This window comes from Aotus nancymaae, unplaced genomic scaffold (assembly GCF_030222135.1).
Source record: "Aotus nancymaae isolate 86718 unplaced genomic scaffold, 86718_ANA_hifiasm-v0.15.2.pri h1tg000033l, whole genome shotgun sequence".
In the NCBI taxonomy this organism is placed as follows: Eukaryota; Metazoa; Chordata; class Mammalia; order Primates; family Aotidae; genus Aotus; species Aotus nancymaae.
Genome location: NW_026988447.1, coordinates 21226566 through 21252846, shown reverse-complemented (window position 1 = coordinate 21252846; position 26281 = coordinate 21226566). Strand labels below are relative to the sequence as shown.

Sequence of the window (26281 nt, the reverse complement as noted above, 5' to 3'; positions counted from 1 at the left end):
ATTGGAGTTGGAAGTAAAATTACCTAATCTTAAAACCAAGGAAACTGAGGCCCAGGAAAATATCAATGGAAGAGTGAGGCTGAGTAGTTAGGTCTTATAATTCCAAGAGAGCCTATGTCTATCATGCTCTAAAAGTAGCTAAGGATTTATATACATGATTATGTAGATGCCACCCTAGTACAGCATCTTATCCGAGGATCTATTTCATGGTAGAATACTGCAAAAGCAAACAGAAATCCAATTTAACCCAACCCTTTTCAGCAAAACAACTACTTCATAGCACCTGTTTACCTGAAAATCAGCTTTTGGAAAGTATGAAGGACAGAAAAGTATGACTTTGGGATTAAGAAAAATAAAAAAGACAAAAAACCCTGAATGGATGGGTATTCTGCTTATAGAGAAGCACACTGATCACACTGCTGTGTGCTTCTTAGGTGTGCGTCTTGCTCTTCGTCTGGTACAACCAGCTCTAGTACAGAAGAACATCACAGAGAAACAGAGAAAACCCTTTTTGGTTTTCCTGACAAAAGTAAGTCCTTAAAAGTATCCCAGAACTTAAAGTAAAATTAAAAAAAAAAAAGAAAAGTGGGTCAGGTTTGCAAGCCCATTGCAGAAATGTGGGAATGTATTTGGTGCAGTCACGGTTCAGCCTGTGCTCTAAGGATACAGGCTCATTTGGTCCCTGCACTCTGTACATCCAGACTCACTAACTTTTATAAAAGTCCCTAAGGTTTTAGAAGACCTGAGACACTAGACAGTACATGACAATAACACACGTGGGAAAGAAGTGGAAGATGATTTCCTTGAAGTCAACAACTAAAACATACTGGTTACATGAAAATCTCTAAGACCAGGGGTCAGGAGACTACAACCTTGGAAGTGGTAACATAGTTATAACTAACAGAGTTAATAGTAATTGATAAGAATAGCTACACCTTATAGAGTGTTCACCAAGTGCCATGCAGCATAGCAAACTCTTGGATGGGCTATCTCGTGTAGTCCACAGGAATCTATTTACAGTATGATTATTGTACACATCTTGTCATTTATTGACTACCTATTATCTACCAAGTGCTATGCTAGGTACTTAACAAATTTTAACTTTAATCTTTACAATAGCCTTACAAAATAAGTATTATTCTGCCCCTTCTACAGATGAAGAGGCTAAGGTTCAGGGAGGTTAACTGATTTGTTCAGGGTCACAAAATTACGATTGGAATATGGCTTCCAAGACTGTTTCAACTTCAATTTAGTGATGATTATAGCACACAAATACAAAAATACAGCAGTGCATAGACAGTATACGTATAATTTATTCAAATAAGCTGAAGCTCTCAGTAACAACTGCTCCTTAAGGGTTTGTCCAATTTCTAAATCATTTTCCAAACTGGGTAAGACTGACAGTAGACTATCAGACAAATATGTTTGGGATTAATAAAAACATTATGAAATGTCTTCATTTTCTAGTTCACAGACTGAATTTCCTTAACATAAGCAGACTAAGAACAATGTAATGGTTCTTCATTCTCTTAAGTGACTCACATGCCAAAATGTAGAGAAATTTTTAGTATGAATTTTTGCCATAACATGCCCACCACCCCAAGGAGTTTGTGACTGATGTATATTTCAATAAAGCTTCTGATTACTTAATGACTTTTAATGACTAAAAACATAGATTCTGGATGTCTAACAGGTTATTGGGATAATGGCACTAATTGGATAAAGCTAAGTAGAAAACAGCAATTTTCTTCTTAATCCATTTTTGTCCATTAAATAAATACTTATTTCACTTTTAGTGCTAATCTGATTGAGTTAATGATAACTACATTGTTTCTTTATAGAAATAACGTTTAGAAATGAGCATCAAACTAATGTCAATATCAAATTACAGTAATAACCTTATTCCCACCTTGCTCTAAGCTGCTGGAAAATAAGTTAATCTTTTCCAGGGACAATTCTAGGGCCTTCCAAAGCAAAATTTTGTCAATTCCCTTTTTAGAAGTAGTTTCCACAGCATCTCCACCTCTGCTCTAATGTTAACATTCTACATTGATAATCTTTCATGAGAATTGAAAACATGATTATAAGTTAAATTTTACAGTATTAATTTTGTCCCATAGAGATTTGTTCAATCAAATAACAGAATTTCAAAGCAATGACCCACCCTCACTTTGCTACTATTCCTTATCTAATAGCATGGACAATACCCCATTCCATTTAATTTGAAGAGTTCTTTGAATTTCAAAATCATAAGATATAACTATATGAGGGTAATATATGATTCTTAACTCTGTGAATCACTTACCCAATGTGAGGGATTTGTGTGTAGAACAGAAAATGATAGCAACTGTGTCTGCTGGTGTGAAACCCGAATTATTCCTAGGGGCAAAAAAAGATTTTTACAAATACTTTTATAAAAAGCCAATTTAACACATCCAAAATCAAATGTAGTACCTACCTTTATGTTAACATCCCTTTGATCAATCCTGGTGACAGTAGTAATTCTAAACCCAAATGTACAGAAGTGTCTGAATTTCTTTTTAGAGAACCACTTCTAAGTCATTTAACCATGAAAAGAAGAACAGTTGTAAAAACATGTGGCGGAGGTCTCCTAAGATCACGTATATAATCAGCCCCTGGTGCAGGACTGATTATAAAAATAATGGAACAGACGGGAGGATCCAAGATGGCCGAATAGGAACAGCTCTGGAGTGCAGTTCCCAGCAAGAACAATGCAGAGGGTGAGTGACTACTGCATTTCCAAACAAATTTTCACTGCCCACAGACCAGAAGATTCCAGGGCCAAAAAGTGCCACGAGTTTTCAGCATGGCGGTTTCAGCTGGTGCTGGGTTGGTGCACAGAAACTCACACAAATCTGGGCAGCCGTTTCAATTGGTGCCTGGAACACCTGGGAGACAGAGCTGCCCATTCAACTGAAAGGGAGGGGTTAGAGACAGGGAGCCAGGTGATCTGGCTCAGCAGGTACCACCCCCACAAAACAAGCAGTCTGAAACGCTCTGGATCGAGAGTTGTGCAGCAAGCGCAGCTGGACCCAGGATGGTCCAGCTCAGTGCAGGGAAGGACGACCACCACTACCGAGGCAGTTCACACAGCAGCTGGGCAGAGGCTGTGGCAGCTCAGCAACACCTCTGCTGGCAGACTGTGACTAGACTACTTCGTGCGGGGCAGGGTATCTATGAAAAAAGGCAGCAGCATGACAGGAACTTATAAATAAAGCACCTAGGACAGAGCACCTGGGAAAAGAGGTGGTTATGAGTTCTGCTGCAGCAGACTTAAAAAGTACCTGCCCAGCATTTCTGCACAGAACAACGGAGCTCCCAGCACAACACATGAGCTCCTATAAGGGACAGACTGTCTCCTCAAGCAGCTCCCCGACCCCCATATACCCAAAGAGACACCTCATAAAGGAGAGCTCAGGCCGACATCTGGCAGGTACCCTTTTGGGCTGAACACAACAGAAGAAGAAACTGGCAGCAACCCTTACTGTTCTGTAGCCCCTGGGGGTGATCCCCAGGCAAGCAGTGTCTGGAGTGGACCTCCAGCAGTCCTGCAGCAGAGGTGCCTGACTGTTAGAAGGAAAACTAAGAAACAGAAAGAAATAAATTCATCATCAACAAAAAGGACGTCCACTCAGACACCCCATCCGAAAGTCACCAACTACAAAGACCACAGGCAGATAAAGTCACTAAGATGGGAAGAAACCAGTGCAAAAAGGATGAAAACACCAAAACCCAGAATGCCTCTCCTCCTCCAAAGGATCACAAGTCCTCATCAGCTAGGGATCAAAAATGGATGGAAAATGAATCTGATGAATTGACAGAAACAGGCTTCAGAAGGTGGGTAATAACAAACTCTTCAGAGCTAAAACAACATGTGCTAACCCAATACAAAGAAACTAAGAACCTAGAAAAAAGGTTAGATGAGATGCTAACTAGAACAAACAGCTTAGAGAAGAATATAAACGACTTGATGGAGCTGAAATACACAGCATGAGAACTTTGCGAAGCATACACAAGTTTCAATAGCTGAATCGACCAAGCAGAAGAAAGGATATCAGAGACTGAAGATTAACTCAATGAAATAAAATGAGAAGACAAGATTAGAGAAAAAAAAGTGAAAAGAAATGAACAAAGCCTCCAAGAAATATGGGATTGTGTGAAAATACCTAATCTACGTTTGATAGGTGTACCTGAATGTGACGGAGAGAATGAATCCAAGTTGGAAAACACTCTTCAGGATATTATCCAGGAGAACTTCCCCAACCTAGCAAGACAGGCTACCATTCAAGTCCAGGAAATACAGAGAACACCACAAAGATATTCCTCAAGAAAAGCAACACCAAGGCACATAATCTTCAGACTCACCAGTTGAAATGAAGGAAAAAATGCTAAGAGCAGCCAGAGAAAAAGGTCGGGTTACCCACAAAGAGAAGCCCATCAGACTCACAGCGGATCTCTCCGCAGAAACCCTACAAGCTAGAAGAGAGTGGGGGCCAATATTCAACATCCTTAAAGAAAAGAACATTTAACCTAGAAGTTCGTATCCAGCCAAACTAAGCTTCCTAAGCGGAGGAGAAAGAAAATCCCGTATAGACAAGCAATTGCTGAGAGATTTCGTCACCACCAGGCCTGCCTTATGAGAGCCCCTGAAAGAAGCACTAAACAAGGAAAGGAACAACTAGTACCAGCCACTCCAAAAATGTACCAAATGGTAAAGACCACCGACACAATGAAAAAAATGCATCAACTAACGGGCAAAACATCCAACTAGCATCAAAATGGCAGGATCAAATTCACACATAACAATATTAACCTTAAATGTAAATGGGCTAAATGCCCCAATCAAAAGATACAGACTGGCAAGTTGTATAAAAAGTCAAGACCCATTGGTGTGCTGTATCCAGGAAATCCATCTCACATGCAAGAATACCCATAGGCTAAAAATAAAGGGATGGAGGAAGATTTATCAAGCAAATGGAGAGCAAAAAAGAGCAGGAGTTGCAATCCTAGTCTCTGATAAAATGGACTTTAAACCAACAAAGTTAAAAAGAGACAAAGAAGGGCATTGCATAATGGTAAAAAGATGAATGCATCAAGAAGAGCTAACAATCCCAAACATCACACGCAATACAGGAGCACCCAGGTGCATAAAGCAAGTTCTTAACCACCTACAAAGAGACTTAGACTCCCACACAATAATAGTGGGAGACTTTAACACTCCACTGTCAATATTAGACAGATCAATGAGACAGAAAATTAACAAGGATATCCAGGACTTGAACTCAGATCTGGACCAAGCAAATGTAATAGACATCTACAGGACTCTCCACTCCCAAGTCCACAGAATATACATTCTTCTCAGCACCGAATTGCACCTACTCTAAAATTTACCACATAATTGGAAGTAAATCACTCCCCAAAAAACGCAAAAGAATGGAAATCGTAACAGTCTCTCAGACCACAGGGCAATCAAATTAGAACTCAGAATTAAGAAACTAACTCAGAACCACACAGCTTCATGGAAACAAACAACTGGCTTCTGAATGTTGACTGGATAAACAATGAAATGAAGGCAGAAATAAAGATGTTATTTGAAACCAACGAGAATGAAGACACAACATACTAGAATCTCTGGGACACATTTAAAGCAGTGTCTAGAGGGAAATTTATAGCAATCAATGCCCACATGAGAAGCGAGGAAAGATCTAAAACTGACACCCTATCGTCAAAATTGAAAGAGCTAGAGGAGCAGGATAAAAAAACTCAAAAGCTAGCAGAAGACAGGAAATAACTAAGAACAGAGCAGAACTGAAGGAGATAGAGATACAAAAAACCCTTCAAAAAATCAATAAATCCAGGAGCTAGTTTTTTGAAAAGATCAACAAAATAGACAGACTGCTAGCCAGATTAATAAAAAAGAAAAGGGAGAAGAATCAAATAGATGCAATAAAAAATGACAAAGAGAAATCATCACTGATTCCACAGAAATGCAAACTGCCATCAGAGATTACTACAAACAGCTCTGTGCACATAAATCAGTAAACCTGGGAGAAATGGACAAATTCCTGGACACTTGCACCCTCCCAAGCCTAAACCAGGAAGAAGTCGAAACCTTGAATAGACCAATAACAAGGGCTGAAGTTGAGGCAGCAATTAATAGCCTACCAACCAAAAAAAGTCCAGGTCCAGACAGGTTCACAGCTGAATTCTACCAGACGTACAAAGAGGAGCTGGTACCATTCCTTCTGAAACTATTCCAAACAACACAAAAAGAGGGAGTCCTTCCCAAATCATTTTATGAGACCGACATCATCCTGATACCAAAACCCGGCAGGGACTCAACAAAAAAAGGAAACTTCAGGCCAATATCCATGATGAACATAGATGCAAAAATCTTCAATATAATACTGGCAAACTGATTGTAACAGCACATCAAAAAGCTTATCCATCACGATCAGGTAGGCTTCATTCCAGGGATGCAAGGCTGGTTCAACATATGCAAGTCTATAAACGTAATCCGCCATATAAACAGAACCAAAGACAAAAACTGCATGATTATCTCAAATGATGCAGAGAAGGCCTTCGACAAAATTCAACAGCCCTTTATGCTAAAAACTCTCATAAACTTGGTATCGAAGGAACATATATCAAAACAATAAAAGCTATTTACGACAAACCTACAGCCAATATCATACTGAATGGGCAAAAACTGGAAGTATTCCCTTTGATATCCAGCACTAGACAAGGATGCCCTCTCTCACCACTCCTATTCAATATAGTATTGGAAGTTCTAGCCAGAGCAATTATGTAAGAAAAAAAATAATAAAGGGTATTTGATTAGGAAAAGAGGAAGTCAAATTGTCTCTATTTGCAGATGATATGACTGTATATTTAGAAGACCCTATCATCTCAGCCCAAAATCTCCTTAAACTGATAAGCAACTTCAGCAAAGTCTCGGGATACAAAATCAATGTGCAGAAATCACAAGCATTTATATACACCAACAACAGACTAACAGAGAGCCAAGTCATGCGCAAACTCCTATTCACAATTGCTACAAAGAGAATAAAAGACCTAGGAATACAATTAACAAAGGATGTAAAGGACCTCTTCAAGGAGAACTACAAACCACTGCTCAAGAAAATAAGAGAGGACACAAACAGATGGAGAAACATTTCACACTCATGATTAGGAAGAATCAATATTGTGAAAATGGCCATACTACCCAAAGTAATTTATAGATTCAATGCTATCCCCATAAAGCTACCAATGACCTTCTTCACAGAACTGGAAAAAACCACCTTAAACTTCATATGGAGCCAAAAGAGAGTATGCATAGCCAAGACAATTCTAAGCAAAAAGAACAAAGCCGGAGGCATCACGCTACCTGATTTCAAGCTATACTACAAGGCTACAGCAATCAAAACAGCATGGTACTGGTACCAAAACAGAGATATAGACCAATGGAACAGAACAGAGGCCCTGGAGGCAATGCCACTCATCTACAATCATCTGATCTTTGACAAACCTGACAAAAACAAGCAATGGGGAAAGGATTCCCTGTTTAATAAATGGTGTTGGGAAAACTGGCTAGCAGTGTGCAGAAAGCAGAAACTGGACCCCTTCCTGACACCTTACACTAAAATTAACTCCAGATGGATTAAAGATTTAAACAAAAGACCTAACACCATAAAAACCCTAGAAGAAAACCTAGGCAAAACCATTCAGGACACAGGCATAGGCAAGGACTTCATGACTAAAACACCAAAAGCACTGGCAACAAAAGCCAAAATAGACAAATGGGACTTAATTAAACTCCAGAGCTTCTGTACAGCAAAAGAAACAATCATTAGAGTGAACAGGCAACCAATAGAATGGGAAAAAAATTTTGCAATCTACCCATCTGACAAAGGGCTAATATCCAGAATCTACAAAAAACTAAAATAGATTTACAAGGAAAAAGCAAACAATCCCATCCAAAAGTGGGCGAAGGATATGAACAGACACTTTTCAAAAGAAGATATATATGAGGCCAACAAACATATGAAAAATGCTCATCATCACTGGTCATTTTAGAGAAATGCAAATCAAAACCACATTGAGAGACCACCTCACACCAGTTAGAATGGCGATTATTAAAAAATCTGGAGACAACAGATGCTGGAGAGGATGTGGAGAAACAGGAACACTTTACACTGCTGGTGGGAGTGTAAATTAGTCCAACCATTGTGGAAGACAGTGTGGCGCTTCCTCAAGGACCTAGAAATAGAAATTCCATTTGACCCAGCAATCCCATTACTGGGTATATACCCAAAGGATTATAAATTATTCTGTTATAAGGACACATGCACACATATGTTCACTGTGGCACTGTTTACAATAGCAAAGACGTGGAACCAACCCAAATGCTCATCGATGATAGACTGGACAAGGAAAATATGGCACATATACACCATCGATTACTATGCAGCCATAAAAAATGATGAGTTTGTGTCCTTTGTAGTGACATAGATGAATCTGGAAACCATCATTCTCAGCAAACTGACACAAGAACAGAAAATCAAACACTGCATGTTCTCACTCATGGGCAGGTGATGAACAACGAGAACACATGGACACAGGGAGGGGAGCATCACACACTGGAATCTGTTGGTGGGGGGCCAAGGGAGGGATAAAGGTAGGTGGGGAAGTTGGGGAGGGATAACATGGGGAGAAATGCCAGATGTAGGTGACGGGGGGATGGAGGCAGCAAACCACCTTGCCATGTGTGTACCTATGCAACAATCCTGCATGATCTGCACATGTACCCCAGAACCTAAAGTACAATAAATAAATAAATTAACAAAATGGAACAAGGAACTCTTTTAGCTAAGTCTTAAGGTTACTACTTGATATTTACCCAGTGACTAGAAAGGATTAATATATCTACAAAAATTTCTTTCAAGGAGAAATACAACCTTCTGGCAGCAAACACACACTTAAGAAATACATGGTATGAATAAAGACTTAACATATATTTTAGTAAAAACAACAAATTATCATTTTTTGAGCAGTATCAGGTATGAGACACTTCTCTAATGTCTTTACATGTGAAAGCAACAACCCCAAAAGGCAAGTGATACAATATTCCTATTTACAGATGAGAAAACTAAGGCACACAGAAGTGTATAACTTATTCAGGGTTCATGGTAGTAAGTGACAGAGCCAAGATTCAAATAGAGTCTATTCTAGTTTCTAGGCCTGTGTTCTTAATTACTATATTCTATATTCTACTATTGTTATATACTATGTTAAGCATAAAAAAAAACTCAGTCTAAACTGATTAAATGTTGTGGGGAGTCGGTACTGAGAGTTGGATGTCATAATAGGATTTCCTATTTTAGATAAGGGTTTAGAAAGCCAAAAAAGCTAAAAATGTCATTGTTATGATTGTGCCCTTATATTTTAGACTTTATTCTTTCCTGTGGAGTCAGGATCTCAGGATTTGACTGCATAGAGTCTATTCATTCCCTGCCCTGAACTCTGACAGAAGAGTTAGCAAATGGAAAAATGCTCTAGAAACTGACTCTATGTATACAGTTGCAGATATAACAATGTACTCGATGTTTAAGGCTCTCTAATGAAAGAGACCCCATCATTCCCCTTAGTAATCTCATCCCCATGCACTACTTTTGCTGGGAGCAAACTCTTCCCTAAATAGATCCCACATCCTGTTTTTCTTGCTGTACACTCACAGGAGGAAAGAAGAGTCCTCCCCTCTTCCTCATCCCTTGTTTCTGTGTCAAGAGAATATTTAAAAGGCACTTTGGTCTCTCTTGTGAAAAGACATGCATGTTTCTGCTTCCTAGCCAGTCTCACTTCTAAGCTCTTTCTTGATAACAACTTTCAAACTGAATTTTTGGTGTCTTACTTCAGCTGAGGATTCCCCACAGATGTATATCATAACCTCTTATTTAGTAAGACTGGCTTATTGTTTCTACATTTTATTCTCATATTGATATTGTGATACCGTTCTTGTTTTTTAAACATTGTACTATATGGCTTACATATTTCTTCATCCCTTTATTCCTCACAGTAGGCCTAGTAGGGAAGGATTTCCATAAGGTTCTATAAATGCATGGGCTGGGAGATGAAAGCACTACAGATACATATGAGAAAGAGGAGAGGAGAGAGAAATAGAGTGCTCTGCGACTGAAAGAGTAAGATCACCTCTAGCTTGGCAGGGAAAGTAGGAGATGATGATGGAGCAAGAACTTTCTGGGAAAAAATAACAATTAAACTGGGCCTTAAAGAATAGATTTAGACATGTGAAGATATATGTTTTAGATAGGGAGCAGTGAGACTGCAGTTTGGATGTATAGGGTGCAGTTGGCAAAGAACATGTTCTTCAGGCTGACTGTGTGCAGGGATGCTGGCTTATGGTCAGGAGTATGGACCTGATAAGATGGGATAAGGGGAACTGCTGAAGGACTTGGGACAGTAGAATAATATAAGTAGATCCATTCTTAAGGAGGAGTGATCACACAGCATTGGGTAAGACTGAAGATGGTGAGGCTGGGCAGGAAGCAGGGAGCTCTAAGGGCCTAAAGAATCAGAGTGAGGACAGGAGATGGTGGAAAAAGACATGGAGGTAGGGTGAAAAGAATTTCTCAACTATTATGTGCAATATTACTTTCCAACAGCTCAAGAGTAGAGACTTTTGGAGAAAATACACATGATTTTAATTCCAGACCATCCTTTTGCTCATATGTAGAATGAATATAAGACTGCCTGACTTTTAGGGTCAATTTGAGGACAAATGCCAAGGCTTGTTAAGAATGTGGCACAATGTAAATGCCTAACACATCATAGGGGATATGGATATTATCATCATTGCTTTGAGAGAGAAGAAAGAATCAAAGAGAAATTAGAAACGTTGAGCATATGGGACCAAGAGGAGTATTAAGGCATTAAGAAAACAGAGAATTGAAGACGAGGCCCAGTGAGCCTTGGGCTAAGGAGGCCAAAGAGTTGATGCTGATGTCTACTGGACTTGTAGTGGTGAGAAGAACTGAGTTTGCAGTGGTGAAAAGGACTCTGTTTGGAGTGGTGAGAAAGACTGAGTTTGGAGTGGTGAGAAGGACTGAGTTTAGAGTGGTGAGAAGGACTGTGTTTGGATGGTGAGAGGGACTGTGTTTGGATGGTGAGAGGGACTGTGTTTGGAGTGGTGAGAAGGACTGAGTTTGCAGTGGTGAGAAGGACTGTGTTTGAGTGGTGAGAAGGACTGTGTTTGAGTGGTGAGAAGGACTGAGTTTGGAGTGATGAGGAGGACCGTGTTTGGAGTGGTGAGGAGGACCGTGTTTGGAGTGATGAGGAGGACCGAGTTTGGAGTGGTGAGGAGGACCGAGTTTGGAGTGGTGAGGAGGACCAAGTTTGGAGTGGTGAGGAGGACCGAGTTTGGAGTGGTGAGAAGGACCGAGTTTGGAGTGGTGAGGAGGACAGAGTTTGGAGTGGTGAGGAGGACCGTGTTTGGAGTGGTGAGGAGGACCGAGTTTGGAGTGATGAGGAGGACCGAGTTTGGAGTGGTGAGGAGGACCGTGTTTGGAGTGGTGAGAAGGACCGAGTTTGGAGTGATGAGGAGGACCGAGTTTGGAGTGGTGAGGAGGACAGAGCTTGGAGTGGTGAGGAGGACCGTGTTTGGAGTGGTGAGGAGGACAGAGTTTGGAGTGGTGAGGAGGACCGTGTTTGGAGTGGTGAGGAGGACCGTGTTTGGAGTGGTGAGGAGGACCGAGTTTGGAGTGGTGAGAAGGACTGAGTTTGGAGTGATGAGGAGGACCGAGTTTGGAGTGGTGAGGAGGACCGTGTTTGGAGTGGTGAGAAGGACAGAGTTTGGAGTGGTGAGGAGGACCGTGTTTGGAGTGGTGAGGAGGACCGTGTTTGGAGTGGTGAGGAGGACCGTGTTTGGAGTGGTGAGAAGGACCGAGTTTGGAGTGGTGAGAAGGACTGTGTTGAGTGGTTAGAAGGACTGTGTTTGGAGTGGTGAGAAAGACTGTGTTTTCAAGAAATCTGGCAAAAGGAAGAAAAGGGTCACAGGAGATTTGAACATGATTATAAAGAGGGAATGAAGACACAGCAGATAGAAATACCTGATGAACACAGGTCCTCAGAGAGGCCTCAGAAGACAAGAATAAAGACATTAGCTGGAGCAGAGCATTTCCTATCATTTTTGAGCTGAAAGCCTAAGTAGACAAGGGGAGTGAAAAACACAGAGATTTTTCAGGTAGAGAGTGGGCAAGCAGAGGAAACTTAAGGCAGAAATTTTACTTTCTTTGTAAAGTGTGAGGCAATTTTGAGTTAATTCTGAGGCCTGGGAATCAAAGACATTAGGAAAGCTTGAAATTGGCAGATTGGAGAATACGATTTACGGTCAATTCACAATGACTAAAAATACTTTCATGCAGGAGTGCATGCCCTCCAGTGATTGTAGAACATGTAATGTGATCATCTGGCCTAGGTGGGGGATGTTGTCCAGCAGTGTTTGTGGTGTTGGGAGCACTTCAAAAACTTTGTCTTTTGTAGCTCTTGTTTACATGGCTGCATCTGGGTTTATGCATTTGGTTTTATTCCTAGAGATTCTGTCAATACATTTCTCCTATAGTAAACTTTGTTCTGCTTGACAACTTGTTCTTTTCAAGGTTACAGCACATTTCCAATGTGTCAAAGTCTCTCTGGTCAAGGAGGCTCTGATTTAATCTGGCGCTGGCTGCTGCTCATTAGAGCATCATTCGCAATGTGGCTAAAGAGGATATTTGCAAGATATGCTTACTTGTCCTCTGTTTCAGGTAGGGGGACCAAAGCTAGGGTCACACTGGGAGATTTCTAGCTCACTGCTTTCAGTAACACTGCTCTACAGTCTTATTGACAAAAAGTCCATCAGTGGAAAGGGAGGATTAGAACCTTAAGGCATAAAAAGGGAACATTTAAGGTTAAAAACAATATTCCTACTAGGTAGGGTTGACTTGTACTCTAGCTATGTAGGATCGGAGTGCTGTACATCAGAGAAAGCTGATAGAGTAGATGCTCACTTAACCCTCTGTTCCTAAGGGTGGTGAATTACCATGGCATAAGCATTACTGAGCACTTTTCTAAGCACATTGCAGCCAGTATTACTTCCTCCTCAGAATAGCTGTACAAATAGAGTGTTATTGCTCTGCTTTTTCCAAAAATTGAACTGGAAACACAAGTAGTTTAAACAATTCCCCTAAAGTCACACAATTAGCAAGTTGGTTGCCCCAAACCTTGGTCGTAAGTTTGCCTTCTGAGAAAGAAAATGTTAAAACCAAAAAACACTAAAAAATGTAATGGGTGAGAGCAGCTATCTTGGTAAATAATCCACCCTTAGCCACACTGTGTCCAGGGGGACTTTATGTTACAAGGTCATGACAAGACCCAGAAAAATCAAGTGTCCCGTACATTATAGTTAAGTAGTAATGACTAAAATTATTTTCACTGATTAACATCTCCATTGTGTCTGCTCATATCCTTGAAAGGAATCACATTACTATTTATTTTCTAACTCTACCTTATCTCTTTTTAATATTGATTTTCTTTTTATCCCGTTTTAAATGATTCTTTTGATCACTTTGCCTTCTCTTGAGATGTTTATTTCCTTTTCTTCCCAACTGGTCTTTTTATTCTCTCTTACAAAGCTTTCAATCAGTGTTTTCCACAGAATATTTACTTTGCCTTCCTTTGCAGTACCCACAAAGGAAAACATGTCAAGTTTTACTAGTAGAATCACAGAATGCAGAGCAGAAAAGGTCCTTTGAGATACTTCTGTTTAAGCCCACTATTTTCAGAGGAGAAAAATTCCATGTGAAGCCTCTCCTTTGTTAACCTCTGTACCTGTGTTTTGTCTCTGCTCGTTTTCAGAGAAGGCTTATTCTGTTTTTAGCTGTGTGGCACTGAACAAGTTTACCCAGGGTGCCAAAGCTTAGTGGCTTCCTCTGAAATGGTAAGGAAACTTACCATTAATGATGGTGCCCATCTTCCTTCCCTGCTTCCCTTTCTCCCTCTCCCATCCTGCTTCTCCCAGGGCTATAGTGAAAGACGGATTGAGATATCTTACTGCAAATGTACTGATCAGAATTAAAACACATACACAAATATTTGAATATTTGTTTTCTTTTATTAACAGTTTCTTTGGTCACTCTAATGACAATATAGTTTTCTGTTACTCTAGTTATCAGGCTATCAAACTTTTTATATATTTTTAAAATATTCCCAGTTACTGCTTTCCTTTTCTAAGCTTTTTCAACAATTTTTTTTTTTTTAATTTGCAGTTTCGCAAAGTTGCAGAATGGTTAGGTCATTGGATAGCTGACTCTTGGCTTGATGAATCAACTCATTTCCTAGCAATTGGGACAGAGAAAATTAAAAAATAACGTATTACAAAGCTAGCAAAGCTAATGCCCCAACTCTGATCATTAGTTGTTTTTTAGTTTGTTTGTTTTGAGACAACGAGTCTCATTCTGTCACCCAGGCTGGAGTGCAGTGGTGTGATCTCAGCTCACTGCAACCTGTGCATCCTGGGTTCAAGCAATTCTCCTGTCTCAGCCTCTGGAGTAGCTGGGATTACAGGAACATGCCATCACTCCGGGCTAATTTTTGTATTTTTAGTAGAGATGAGATTTCGCCATGTTGGCCAGGCTGGTATCAAACTCCTGATCTCAAGTGATCCACCTGCCTCGGCTTCCCAAAGTTCTGGGATTACAGGTGTGAGCCACTGTGCCTGGCCTGATCATTAGTTTTTAATACAATATAAGCTGGTTCGGTGTAATAAATATTCTGTAGTAGCCAACATTTATTGAGCACTTGCTATATGCTAGTATTATGCTGAGGACTTTATGTGCACACTATTTAATTCTCCAAATAATCCTGTGAGATAAGTGCTATACTACCTCCATTTTATACAAAGTTATTAAGTAGATCTGAAGTTCAAGTCTGTTTGATTCCAGAGTTTGAATTTTTAACTCTGACACTATTCTGTAGACGAATAAACAAGAATACAGAGTAATAACTCTCAAATCTATTTTAAATACTCACTAGCATGGTAACACATTAAGTTGGTAAATCTAAGAAATGCTAACCAGATAAGCAGCATGTTGCAGGAAAGTTGAATTTTCTAGGCTGGGTGTCTACTGGTTTTATGCTAAACTTCCATCATCAGAGTATAGTAGCATGCTACACAGACACACACAAAAGACAGATGGATTTCCATGCTGAGAATTTTGTCTTTTGATACCCAAATTGACTTTAGATTTACTGAATTGGTAAGAGAAAACTGAAAAGAAAGGAAGAAAAGTTTATGCGTGCACACACACACACATACACAGTTTCACTAATTGTCCTCTGCAGGAAGGAACAAAAAGTAGGAAAAGAAAATGGAACTCAGCAGAATATAAACCATTAGGTCCTGGTATCTTTGATTAACTTGTTTGTGTATGAACTTGAAGAGTGTAGTCAAATACTCTTTACAAATTCCCTAATGAAAACAAGTATTCAAACATCGAATGTTCTCACTCATTAGTGGGAGTTAAACAATGAGAACTCATGGACACAGGGAGGGGAACATCACACACCAGGGCCTTTTAGGGGTTGAGGGGGAAGGGTAGGGAGAGCATTAGGACAATGTGGGGTTTAAAACCTAGACGACGAGTTGATAGGTGCAGCAAACCACAATGGCACATGTATACCTATGTAACAAACCTGCACGTTCTGTACATGTACCCAGAACTTAAAGTAAAATCTTAATAATAAAAAAAGTAATTGAAATAGTTTCCAGTGGAAAAGGCCTGGGCAAATGTTTTTGGAAATGTCAAATGGAAATGGATGTCAATTCTAGGTGTCCTATTTTCTATCTGATTTTGGTTACGTTACTAAACTATTTTAGGCAGGTTATTAAACTACTCTGAGCATAGGTCCTCAACTACCAAAATAGCAATAAAAATTCATAGTACTACAGTTTTTGCTGTCACACTTACATGAAATAACATGGATAATCCCTAAGAGAATGCCTGCCATGGAGCAGGGTTTAATAAATATTCACATCTTTCATTCCTCCAATAAAATCCTTAGAAGAGTTATAGGGTTTCTAAGCATGAAAATAGAATATGAAAACCACCTTTTAAATTATGTTCATTTGAAAAATTCCCTTATTATAATGGAATATTGTGTGGCTATGCAACCTTTACTCTAGAGCATGATTACAGAAGTTCTACATGCTGTTGTTTATCAAAGAAGGTGTAGGTGTGACTGTAGGTCAAGGAAGTTAAATACCTGACAGATGGCTAGTCATGGTGAATCATGCCTATAGTCCCAGCACTTTGGGGAGGCCAAGGAGGGAGGATCACTTGAGTCCGGGAGTTTAAGACCAGCCTGAGCAACATAGCAAGAGCTTGTCTCTACAAAAAAATTACAAGTTAGCCAAGCATGGTGGCGTTTGCATGTAGTCTCAGCTAACTTGGGAGGCTGAGGTGGGAGGATCACTTGAGCCCAGGAGTTTGAGGCTGCAGCAAGCTATGATGGCATCACTGCATTCCATCCTAGGTGACAAAGCAAGCCCCTGTCTCACAAAACAAAACAAAACAAAACCTCTGAAAGAAGCTCAGTAAGTGCAGAATAAGAAAGAAAAGAAGGATTTAAAAATCACAGAGCCTTATGTAAGTCCAGTCTACTCTGTGCCGGAAATTCTCAATTTTAGTTCAACTAGGTGTCATACCTCTGCCACCCATGCCTCCTTTAGCAGTCCAGTAGTGGCTGTTCTATGCTCTTCTGTGCTCTATTTTTCAAGAAAATTTTCAGTCACTAACAGGACATCTGCATCCTACCTCAACTGATAGGAGGAGTGGGTGTGATTATCACTTTTGCCACAAGGACCAGCAAATAAACTGCCACTGAAAGGCAAATGTCTTTTCTAAGGTGATATAATAAGCCATTTACAAAAAGAACTTTAAAATAGCTCCTGCTCTCAGACTTACCCAATTAAGTCACATTTTCTCTGTGACTTAATGGCTCCAGGCTTTACTGTTACTTCATAAATCACAACCTCAAGCTTGGGAAAATGCTTCAAATTACATCAATCAATAAGTTTTTATTGACTGTTTACAATCAGCCTAGTGCTATACCAAGTGCTGTGAGAGCCAAGTGCCTAATGTGAGGCCTGCACCATCCACTGCACTGATGCTTTTTCAAGACTTATGAACAGCATAGGCTCTTTCCCTTGTGGTTACTCATTGGTACTGCCTGGTGTTCATGGGCTTTGCAATCTGGCTCAAACCTACCTTTTCAGTTACTATTACTATTTCTAATCTTCCTCTACTCCTAATGTCTCCCCGTATCTTGTTTTTATGTGTCCACATTTGCATTATTGCATCTTCTCCCACCAAGAACTCCCTCTTGGCATCTCTGACTGCTGAACATTTAGCCATTCTGCATGGCTCAGGTCACGCCCCATCATTTCCTCGAATCCTTGCTCTATACTCTCTTGGGAAGTGCGTTCTTCTTCTTTGAACTGAATACAGGTTGGCTTACTGTACCAAGCAGAGGACACTTGCTTATCAGTGCAAGATTGAAATCACCTCTTACTTGTGGCATTCCCCGTGGTGACTTTCTCTAACCAAAAGTTTGAGTAATATTTGTAATGTATAATAAAGGTGAAAAAATTTGCATTTGAGGTGAGCTTTTAAGAACAGGAAGGAGGAACCAGGACATGGAGATGAATTTGGATATGGGAGCTGCCTAAGCAAGGGACAGAAATGAGAAAGCATGAGATTCTTGCAGGGAGCAGCAAAGATTTTACATCAACCTAAAGCTTAGACAGTACGAACAGTAGTATTGGTTCATGAGACTGGAAAATAGACTAGAGGACCTTGTCCCCCAAAATAAACTTCATTCTACAGGCACTGGATAACCATTGAAGTTATCTGAACCAGAGAGCCATTATCAGAATTCTAGTCATTGGAAGCACCATGAAATGCATAATGAAAGTTGGGTCTAGAAATGGAATTACCAGTAAGATATCTATTGAAACAGCCTAGAGAGAAACAGAACAAGAACCTGAATTAAGGAAGTGGCCTTGGGAGCAAGAAAAATATTATAGAAGTAGGATCGAGAAATTTAAAAAATAATGATGTGAAGGATTCCAGTTCGAGGAACTCTGAGGATGGTGGTTCCACTAAAAATAAGGAAAGAAATAAGAGAGAAAGAGGCAGTTTTTTGGGAAAAACATTAACTCCATTTTGAATATCTTGAGTCTAAGGTCTTGTTAAGACAGTCAAGTAAAGATATCTAAATGGTAATTGAAAAATAGGGTTCAAACTCAAAAAAAAAAAACCACCATTGTAGTGAATGGTGTATACTTGAAAATCATCAGTATGAAGCTAACAGCTCAAGCCAGTAGAAAGGAAGGGCCTGCTTAAGCACACGATGTGGATAGATGAAACAAGGCCAAGGAAAGATCCTTTGTAATGTCTACAATTTGAGGGTGGCAGAAGAGAGGCAGAATGGTCAGGGAGACAGGAGAAAAAAAAATATGTAAGTGCATAGTGGCATATAGCCAAGTAGAGAGCATGATTCCTCATTTAGAAAACTAACAACAGCAAGAGATACCAAATCACTTACCTTGTTGAAAAGATGAAGGTTAAAAGCATAAAACTCAGCTGGATAGAAAATACTGAAGAAAAAAAGATTGAATCTAAATTAGCATTCTAAAAGCAGTATTTGTAGCATACTTACACTTGTTTTATCTTAAACTTATAGGAACCAAAAAAGAAAAACAAACAAATAAACCAAACAAGCATACCTTGCTAAATTGAAATAATCACTTCAATTAGTGGGAATCAGTCTGTTCTTATTGATGATATCCCCAGACACACTCTTTGTTATTGAGGGAAAACCTAAAGCCTATCTAAGATTTGGTTATTTAATTTGGTCAATTTAGAAAGAGCTGGTTTATACTATGAATATTTCTAGCAAATACCATAAATGTAGTAGCATATAATATACTTTAGAATAACAGAAGATTCTTCGATATTACAACATTAGTACAGTTGTCTTTGTGATTACAGGATAAATAGAACAAAAGGTTGCTTTTTGAGCTTTAGCAGTTTCCTGCATTTTGTAGTCTGCTGCTTCTCGAAATGAAATGATATTACTTTGGGTAAATTTTATTAGAAAATATGATGTAAATATTCACATTTTAACCAATGCAGCCAAGTTATTATACTTAGGAATAATAATATCATATATTATAAATCCTGTTTTTAAATCACAATAAGGGGTAAGATCAGTTTAAAGTTATAATAAACTAAATTGATGACAGTGCTCAATATAACATTTGCATCTGACAGAAATTAAGGCTTCTCTCATCTGATATCAACTACTGTGAATCAGAAAATGGGGCAGCAGACTCAAAAACAAAGGAAATTAAGATAGAAGTGTAAAACCGTTTCTTAAAAAAACAAATACATATGATAAAGTCACTGAGTAAATGTAATATAAAATTAAGCATTCATTTCTAGTCAAATTAACACTAGACATGAATTTAGAGAACACATATTGCTATGCATTGCTATTGAGGAGACTGAGGGATAGCCAGGCTATCCCATTTTCCAACTTACTTATGACCAGTATGAGAACAAGGCTGAATTTATCCAGGTCAATATTTGGGTTAGAGAACGTGTCACAGAAGGTCGTGTAGATAATCATGAGGAGAACACTGCTGCTGATAGCACCAAAAGGAGGCTTCTTTCTCTCAAGCCAATCCTTAATGTATCTTCGGACAATCTGAAATATAGAGATCAACAGGTTGCCTCTTTTCAGAGATGTGGGGAGTTGAACTGGGCATCACAAAGTGATTCTGACAGCAGAAAGACATAAAGGAAAGAGAATAATTTGGTTGATGGCCACAGTGGATTTCAAAGCTTCCCTGCCACACTACTCTTCTTCTGGGGAATTTAACATTTGTAGTGCAACTTCCACTGGGTGTCCATAATGAGAGTATATTTTCAACTGCATTCAAATCCATCCTTAATCATGCCAAATGCTCTTTGCTAGCTGTCACTGAGACATGCCCATTAAGCCTCCCCAAAGTTTATCTCCTCTGCTGATCCTAATGGATGTGTGTAATTATCACAGTCCCCTTTGCCTCAACAGACAATTCCAAGTGCAACTTTGGGAATCTTAAAAATCTGACATCTTCAAGAATTTCAAGACGGTAGATAATCGAAAGTGATCCATGGAACATATTAATATTTAAACTGCTAGCAATGCACCAGAAGTTTTTAATTAAATTATAACTCATGCTTGAAAAGCAAAAGTGCATGTGTTGTGGGAGTTTAAATAATTCAAACTCTGAATATCTAGAGTTTTTGTGAATCCAAAGACAAATGCCATTTGCATACTTTTAGAATTCCAGAATTAACACTTAAAAATGAATAAACCTGTCCTAACTTTCCTACAAAAGGATCAGTGAAATATAAAGTTATAGAGCAATTCTGTCTTATTTTAAAATCAGGTCATCTGAATATTAGTGATAACTTCTGTTTGGACATAAAAGTGAACCATTCTACTTAAGACCTAGTTTCACTTTTGAAAGAAGCTGTACAAGTCCTATCATATGGACGATAGCTGAGACATATTAAGTTTTGAGTCACTCATTATCCTGCATAATTGAACATGAGATTTCACAACAGGCTGAATTACCATGGATCCATTAGCAATAATGAGGTCAGGGAACTTCTCCTGATAAGGCTGATGGGGTTCTGTCATCATCTACTCTGTCACTAAAAAGCCTTAATTCACAATGGAGCATATCTTTACAGATGCTCAAGAATAAAATAAACTACTCTTAATAGAATCTTTGAACAACTGGCTGTTGGATCAACTTTAACTGTTCTCGGGGACTCATGAAGTGAACTGACTGTATTAAAGGCAATCTTGGTAGAAAGCTGACCAGTTGGTACCAGGTACAGATACAAAACCCTGAAGGTTAGGTGGGGTGGAATAAGTGGAAAGTGTGTTAGATATTTAAAAAAAATCATGAATAATTTTCTTTAAAAAAGTAGATCTTGTAATTAAAGCCACACTTGGATTTATAAAATATTATGGGGTTTCTTTTGGGAAGGTGGGGGGAGTGTAGAAGTGATCCTAAATCATAGTAATTTATCTAGCATTCATTTCTGTCTTTAAATTTAAAATACAGTGGTATACAGAGAAATAAGAGCAGTCTGTCATACAGCATTATGGACTGACATATTAGGACACAAATTTTGGATAATAGTGCTACAGTATCATGGGTATCCAGATAACTCCATGATCACCATGTCACCAGGGTTGGTGGGTAGCTAGTTATTGGAAGGCTACAGAAGGACTTCATTTAAAAAATCATTTCATAATCTATTGTGTTTGGTAGTATAAAACTGGTAGCTGTGCAAATTTAATATAATTCAACTCCTTTAGGAAATAAAATAAATGGAAATTACATGAAATTATTGAAATTGATGCTGCCCTTCAATCTTGTTTTAATAAAGAATGGTTAAAAACACTACAAATTTTCTCTCTCTGCAATAAGTTATAAAATGTATGATCCCAATTCCAAAAATTAGTGTCTTCTTCTCCTACCAGCATTGCCCTCCAACAATATAAATAAATATGAATTAGGTATAACTTGAAAGTGAAAAACATTTTAAAAGCCAAGACAAATCTGTTATAACTAATCAACTTTATAAGCAATACAGATGCCCCTTGGTATCCACAGAGGATTCATTCTAGGACCTCTGTGGATACGAAATCCATGAATGCTCAAACCCCTGATAAAAAAAGTGTAGTATTCGTATATAACCGACACACACCCTCCTGTATATTTTAAATCAGCTTTAGATTACTTATTATACCTATAACAACTATTTACACATGTATTATACTATAGTAGGTTATTATACTGTATTTTAAAAAATTTGTATATTATATTTTTATTTATTGTTTTTTGCCAATTATTTTTTATTTGCAGGTGGTTGAATCCACAGATGCAGAACCCACAAATACAAAGAGTCCACTGTAATTTGATTAAGTTAACCTAAAAATCTATCTCTTTCTTCATTGCAAAGTTCTTAGAGTCTCATAGTAGAATAGGATTCCCTCAATATGGCAAGAAACAGGGTCTCCCAGGTCCAGAATCCTTCTGGCCAAAATGTCTTTCTTCTAACCACTCCAATAAGTTAATGGTGGATACCTAATCTCAATAAAGAAAACAACTGGAAAGTTGGGAATGGACAGGTGTACAAGTGAAACAGTAACCCTAGAGGGAGAGCAGATTGTCACCATTTCTAGTCTTATTGTGATATTTGTCTATATTTTCTAAGTAAACCCTTTTATATCTTGCCAGCTTCCACAGAGCTTTTCCATCTTCCTCTAAAATAAAATTCACAAAGAAGCTGCTTTTGCACTATGTAGCTAGAAAGGTGTTAAAATGTTTCATAAACAAAAGTGGGTAAGTAGTGTTGACATGCCTCAAAGATATGCTTTGGATATAAACTCCAGGAAACCTCATCTTCTCTTAGTTTAGCCACTTATACTTCTGATGCAATCACTCTGTATTTGTCAAGAGTTCATGTCATTTTAAAATTCTCCAAACTTCTTTGCCTTATAGAAATCTTTAATAACCTTATAGAAAACAACACTTTGCTTGAGCTAGATCAACATAACCTGATATAGATGCCTCAGAATTGTCTCTTGGGAAAAAAGAAAATCCAAGATGAGGTGGCAAAAGGCATTCTCGTGAGGTGGCCAGTTCTATCTTCCTTCAGAATCTATACTAATTCATTTGCCCTCAGACCTCAGAGAAATGTAGGTGTTCAAAATTAAGTGACACATCCTCATTAACCTATTTTTTCCCTGTGAAGGGAGAAGGAAAAAAATCTTCCATACAAGCTTTTTTATTTTGTTGTCTCACCTTTAAAACTTTGATTTTCTTTATTTTAAACTAAATAGCAGGAAAGGGTAAAGGGAAACTTAAATTTGACTCTCTGTGCTTCTAATAAACGGAGCCATATATCAATTTCTGCATGACTTCCAAGTTGGAAACCTGTAAAAATAACATGCCTTAGGTGTAGAATGTCGATTCACTGAGATAGATATAAAGTATAATACCCATCATCTTAGTTCTCTTAATTTTTTTGTTGAAGGATTTCCTTGCTTTTTGTTTCTATTGTCTTTACATTTATAAATTGATTTTTGAGTAAAGATATATGATAGATAATTTTTCATGTTAAGTCTGAATTTCAAAACATTTTTCTTCAAGGTAGTTTCAATTTGTTTCTTCAATTTTTATCCTCTATTGCACTAAATCCATATAGTTTCCTAAAGTTTTGTTTCTTCATTAATATCCTGTTGCAATGTATAGAGATATGAAATCAAACCCAATTTCTATAATGCCTTTCTTTAAAGATATTTTTAATATTGAGTAGATTCAAAATAAAACACTTTGCAAAAAGCATGAACAATAATAATAATAAATAGGCACAATGAACACTTATTATCTACTTCACTCTTTGAAACTTCTTCCTATTTCTTCATTTCATTCTCATGAGAAAGGTCACACACTATTATTCTGCTGAGTTTACCGTTGAAAACAGAGGCACAGAGAGCCAAGTCAACTTGCATAAAATGTTGAAAAGCTAGGGAGGTGGGTGGGTAGGACTACGATCCCTATTTCCTGAAGGAACCATGGCACAGGGGTTCAGAGTACAGACTCTGGAGCCACAGTGCACCTGACTTTGAGTCCTGGCTCCACTCCTTACTTTGTGATGTTGGGCAAATTCTTTACTTTCTGTGTGCCTCGTCTGTGATAGAACAGTAGTTGTCTTGAGGATTAACTAAGTAAATATAAAATGCTTTAGAGACAGGGCCTGTCCCTGGTAAATGATCACTATTTTTATTTCCAAGTCTCAGTTTGATGATGTTTCTATCACTGTTTATCAGTACACCTCACTGTTAATTTTTTCTCAAAGCAATTTTCAGGTGAAGCAATGAAAACTGTTCATATCTAATATAATGCTATAAGTGAAAAACTCTACTAGTATTAATAACACTAACTTCAACTTTAATGGAAGACTATTTAATATGAAAGACCCATCTCAAACTGAAACAAATCACTAATGGAAAGACCAGAGATGCATGAATGATAATGTATAGATATGCTTTTTTATTATTAATTTATAGGGGGAAAGTAGGTTTTAGTGTGCCACTTTAAAAAATACTCAAGGTGATGGAAAATAAAAAGTGGTAGAATTTCTGTTTCATTGTTTATTTGTATATCACTCTTAAATATAATGCACAAAATAAGTATTTGTCACAAGCACTTAAATGTCCTGAAAAGGTTTGTTGGAAAAGAAGAGAAAATGCTATGACAGCACAAATTTTATTTCTCTCTAGACTGATGGAGGGAACAATCTCCTAACCATCTATGGAAAGACTAATCTTACCTCACAGAGTCACAGCACCTTGGGGATATATAACTCTTTGTTCTACAAATGAGGAAAGTGAGGCCTAGGAGCCATGTGTGCAGTCAAGCGGTGACAAAGACCAAACTAGACCTCCCATCAAATTAGAGTCAGTCAATGATGATTTCAACCAAAAAGAAGTATTGTATGGGGAAACAGAAAATAAAATTCACTCTCAGAAATATAAATCACAAGTTGAATAATAAACTTTTATCGCCAATAAAAAATTAAGAAAAATATATTCAGCTCATACTTCCTGGTCTTTTTCTTCTCTCTCTAGTTCCCATTTTCTGTTTAACCAGTAATGATAAAACCTCATTTTAAACGATGCATATAACAATCCATACAAGTGTTTATTTTCATAATTTGGCACTCCTAGTTACAGCTGTGAAAGTAGCCTGCCATGCAGGACACCTGATTCCTCTGAACCAGCACATATGTATCCTGCTAACAAGGTCCTCAAAAGATTACCTCACACAGTTGAGGTGAGCCAATAGATTAAACTAGGCAGACAAGGTCCCTGCTCTTATGATGCTTACATTCTAGTTTAAGAGAGAAATAAAAAGCAAACAACAAATAAACAAGAGGCAAAATAATGATACATACTGAGCAGAAGTTTAAACTAGATGATATGACAGTGACTGAGTGGCTACAGGTAGCTACCCAAGGAGAGGGTGGGGAAAGGTGCTTTTGAGGAGGTGAAATGTGTCAAGGTGTTTCATGAAGAAGGAATGGCCAGTGCAAAGGTTCTAAGACAGGAGCAAGATTGGCATGTTTGAGAAACAGAAGCAAAGTTAGTGAGACGTGAGGACAATGGGCAAATGGGAGAGTGTTGGGGAGGTAAAAGGGAAGATCTAGGATAAAGTGAAACAATCCCTTTGAAGAGTAGAAAAAGGAACACTATAAGGAAGTAGGGTAGGGTTTCTGGGAGGTGTTAGATGACATGTTCAATTTGGGGTCATGAATTTAACACAAGATGAGACCAATGTGTATTGCTCTTGAGAATCAAAGCTCAGCTGCTCCAGTAGAAGTAGCGTTGGGCCTTTGTGAAGTAGGTGAAATGGAGAGAAGAAGCTGAGAGCTTTGCCAGGGAGTGAGGTGAATGATGGAGCAGCTCCATTGCACACGTGGAGTAGGCAGAGTTGGCTTTAACCAGGGTTGGGGCTTTTTGAGCAAGTACATCAAAGGGAGAAATGGTGAAAGAGTTGAGAATATTTGCCAAGGAGGGATTGTAATGATAAACTATGGACTCAAAGCTGGGTAAGAAGGAAAGTAAAGTCTATGAGGATGGTGACTGAAAGGTCAGTTAATCTGGGGTCTTGGTAAGGTTGAAGAATTACTGATTAGAGGATGTGAGCTTAGTAGGTGAGGACAGGCATGGTGTTATGAAGTGGGCTGCCTGAGATTGATCATCAAGGTCCAACAGGCCTGCTCTAGCCCTGTAGCACTTTTGTGTGTATTAGAAAAATCCCTTCTTTAATATACTCTATTCCCTCCTGCCAGGACAATTTTAATAATAAATATTCAAACCTATGATGCCTATAAGGTGGGTATACTTCTTTGAAATGCAGCATTGTTGTGTACCACACAATCTATACCACCATAGGCAGAGATGACCTTGTGAGGCTGTGACTGTAGGAGGAGGTAGCTGAGGTGGCACTGTCTGCCCTGGGCACCCTTGTCTGTGGGATGCTCCCCCTTCTGCATGGTACTGGAGGATC

At 38.6% G+C, this 26281-nt stretch overlaps 1 protein-coding gene across 4 annotated transcripts in view; it reads right to left on the bottom strand.

Moving 5' to 3' along the window:
* The window catches only part of SLC10A7 (solute carrier family 10 member 7), a 276385-nt gene that overhangs the window by 27015 nt on the left and 223089 nt on the right, over window positions 1–26281 (bottom strand). For all 4 annotated transcript variants that reach the window (XM_012454014.3, XM_012454016.3, XM_021666719.2 and 1 more), the window contains 3 exons: window positions 19680–19845; window positions 18682–18733; window positions 2306–2379 (listed from right to left, as the gene is read on the bottom strand). In XM_012454014.3, coding sequence (XP_012309437.1) covers window positions 2306–2379; window positions 18682–18733; window positions 19680–19845 — 292 coding nt within the window. The remainder of the gene's footprint in view (window positions 1–2305; window positions 2380–18681; window positions 18734–19679; window positions 19846–26281) is intronic.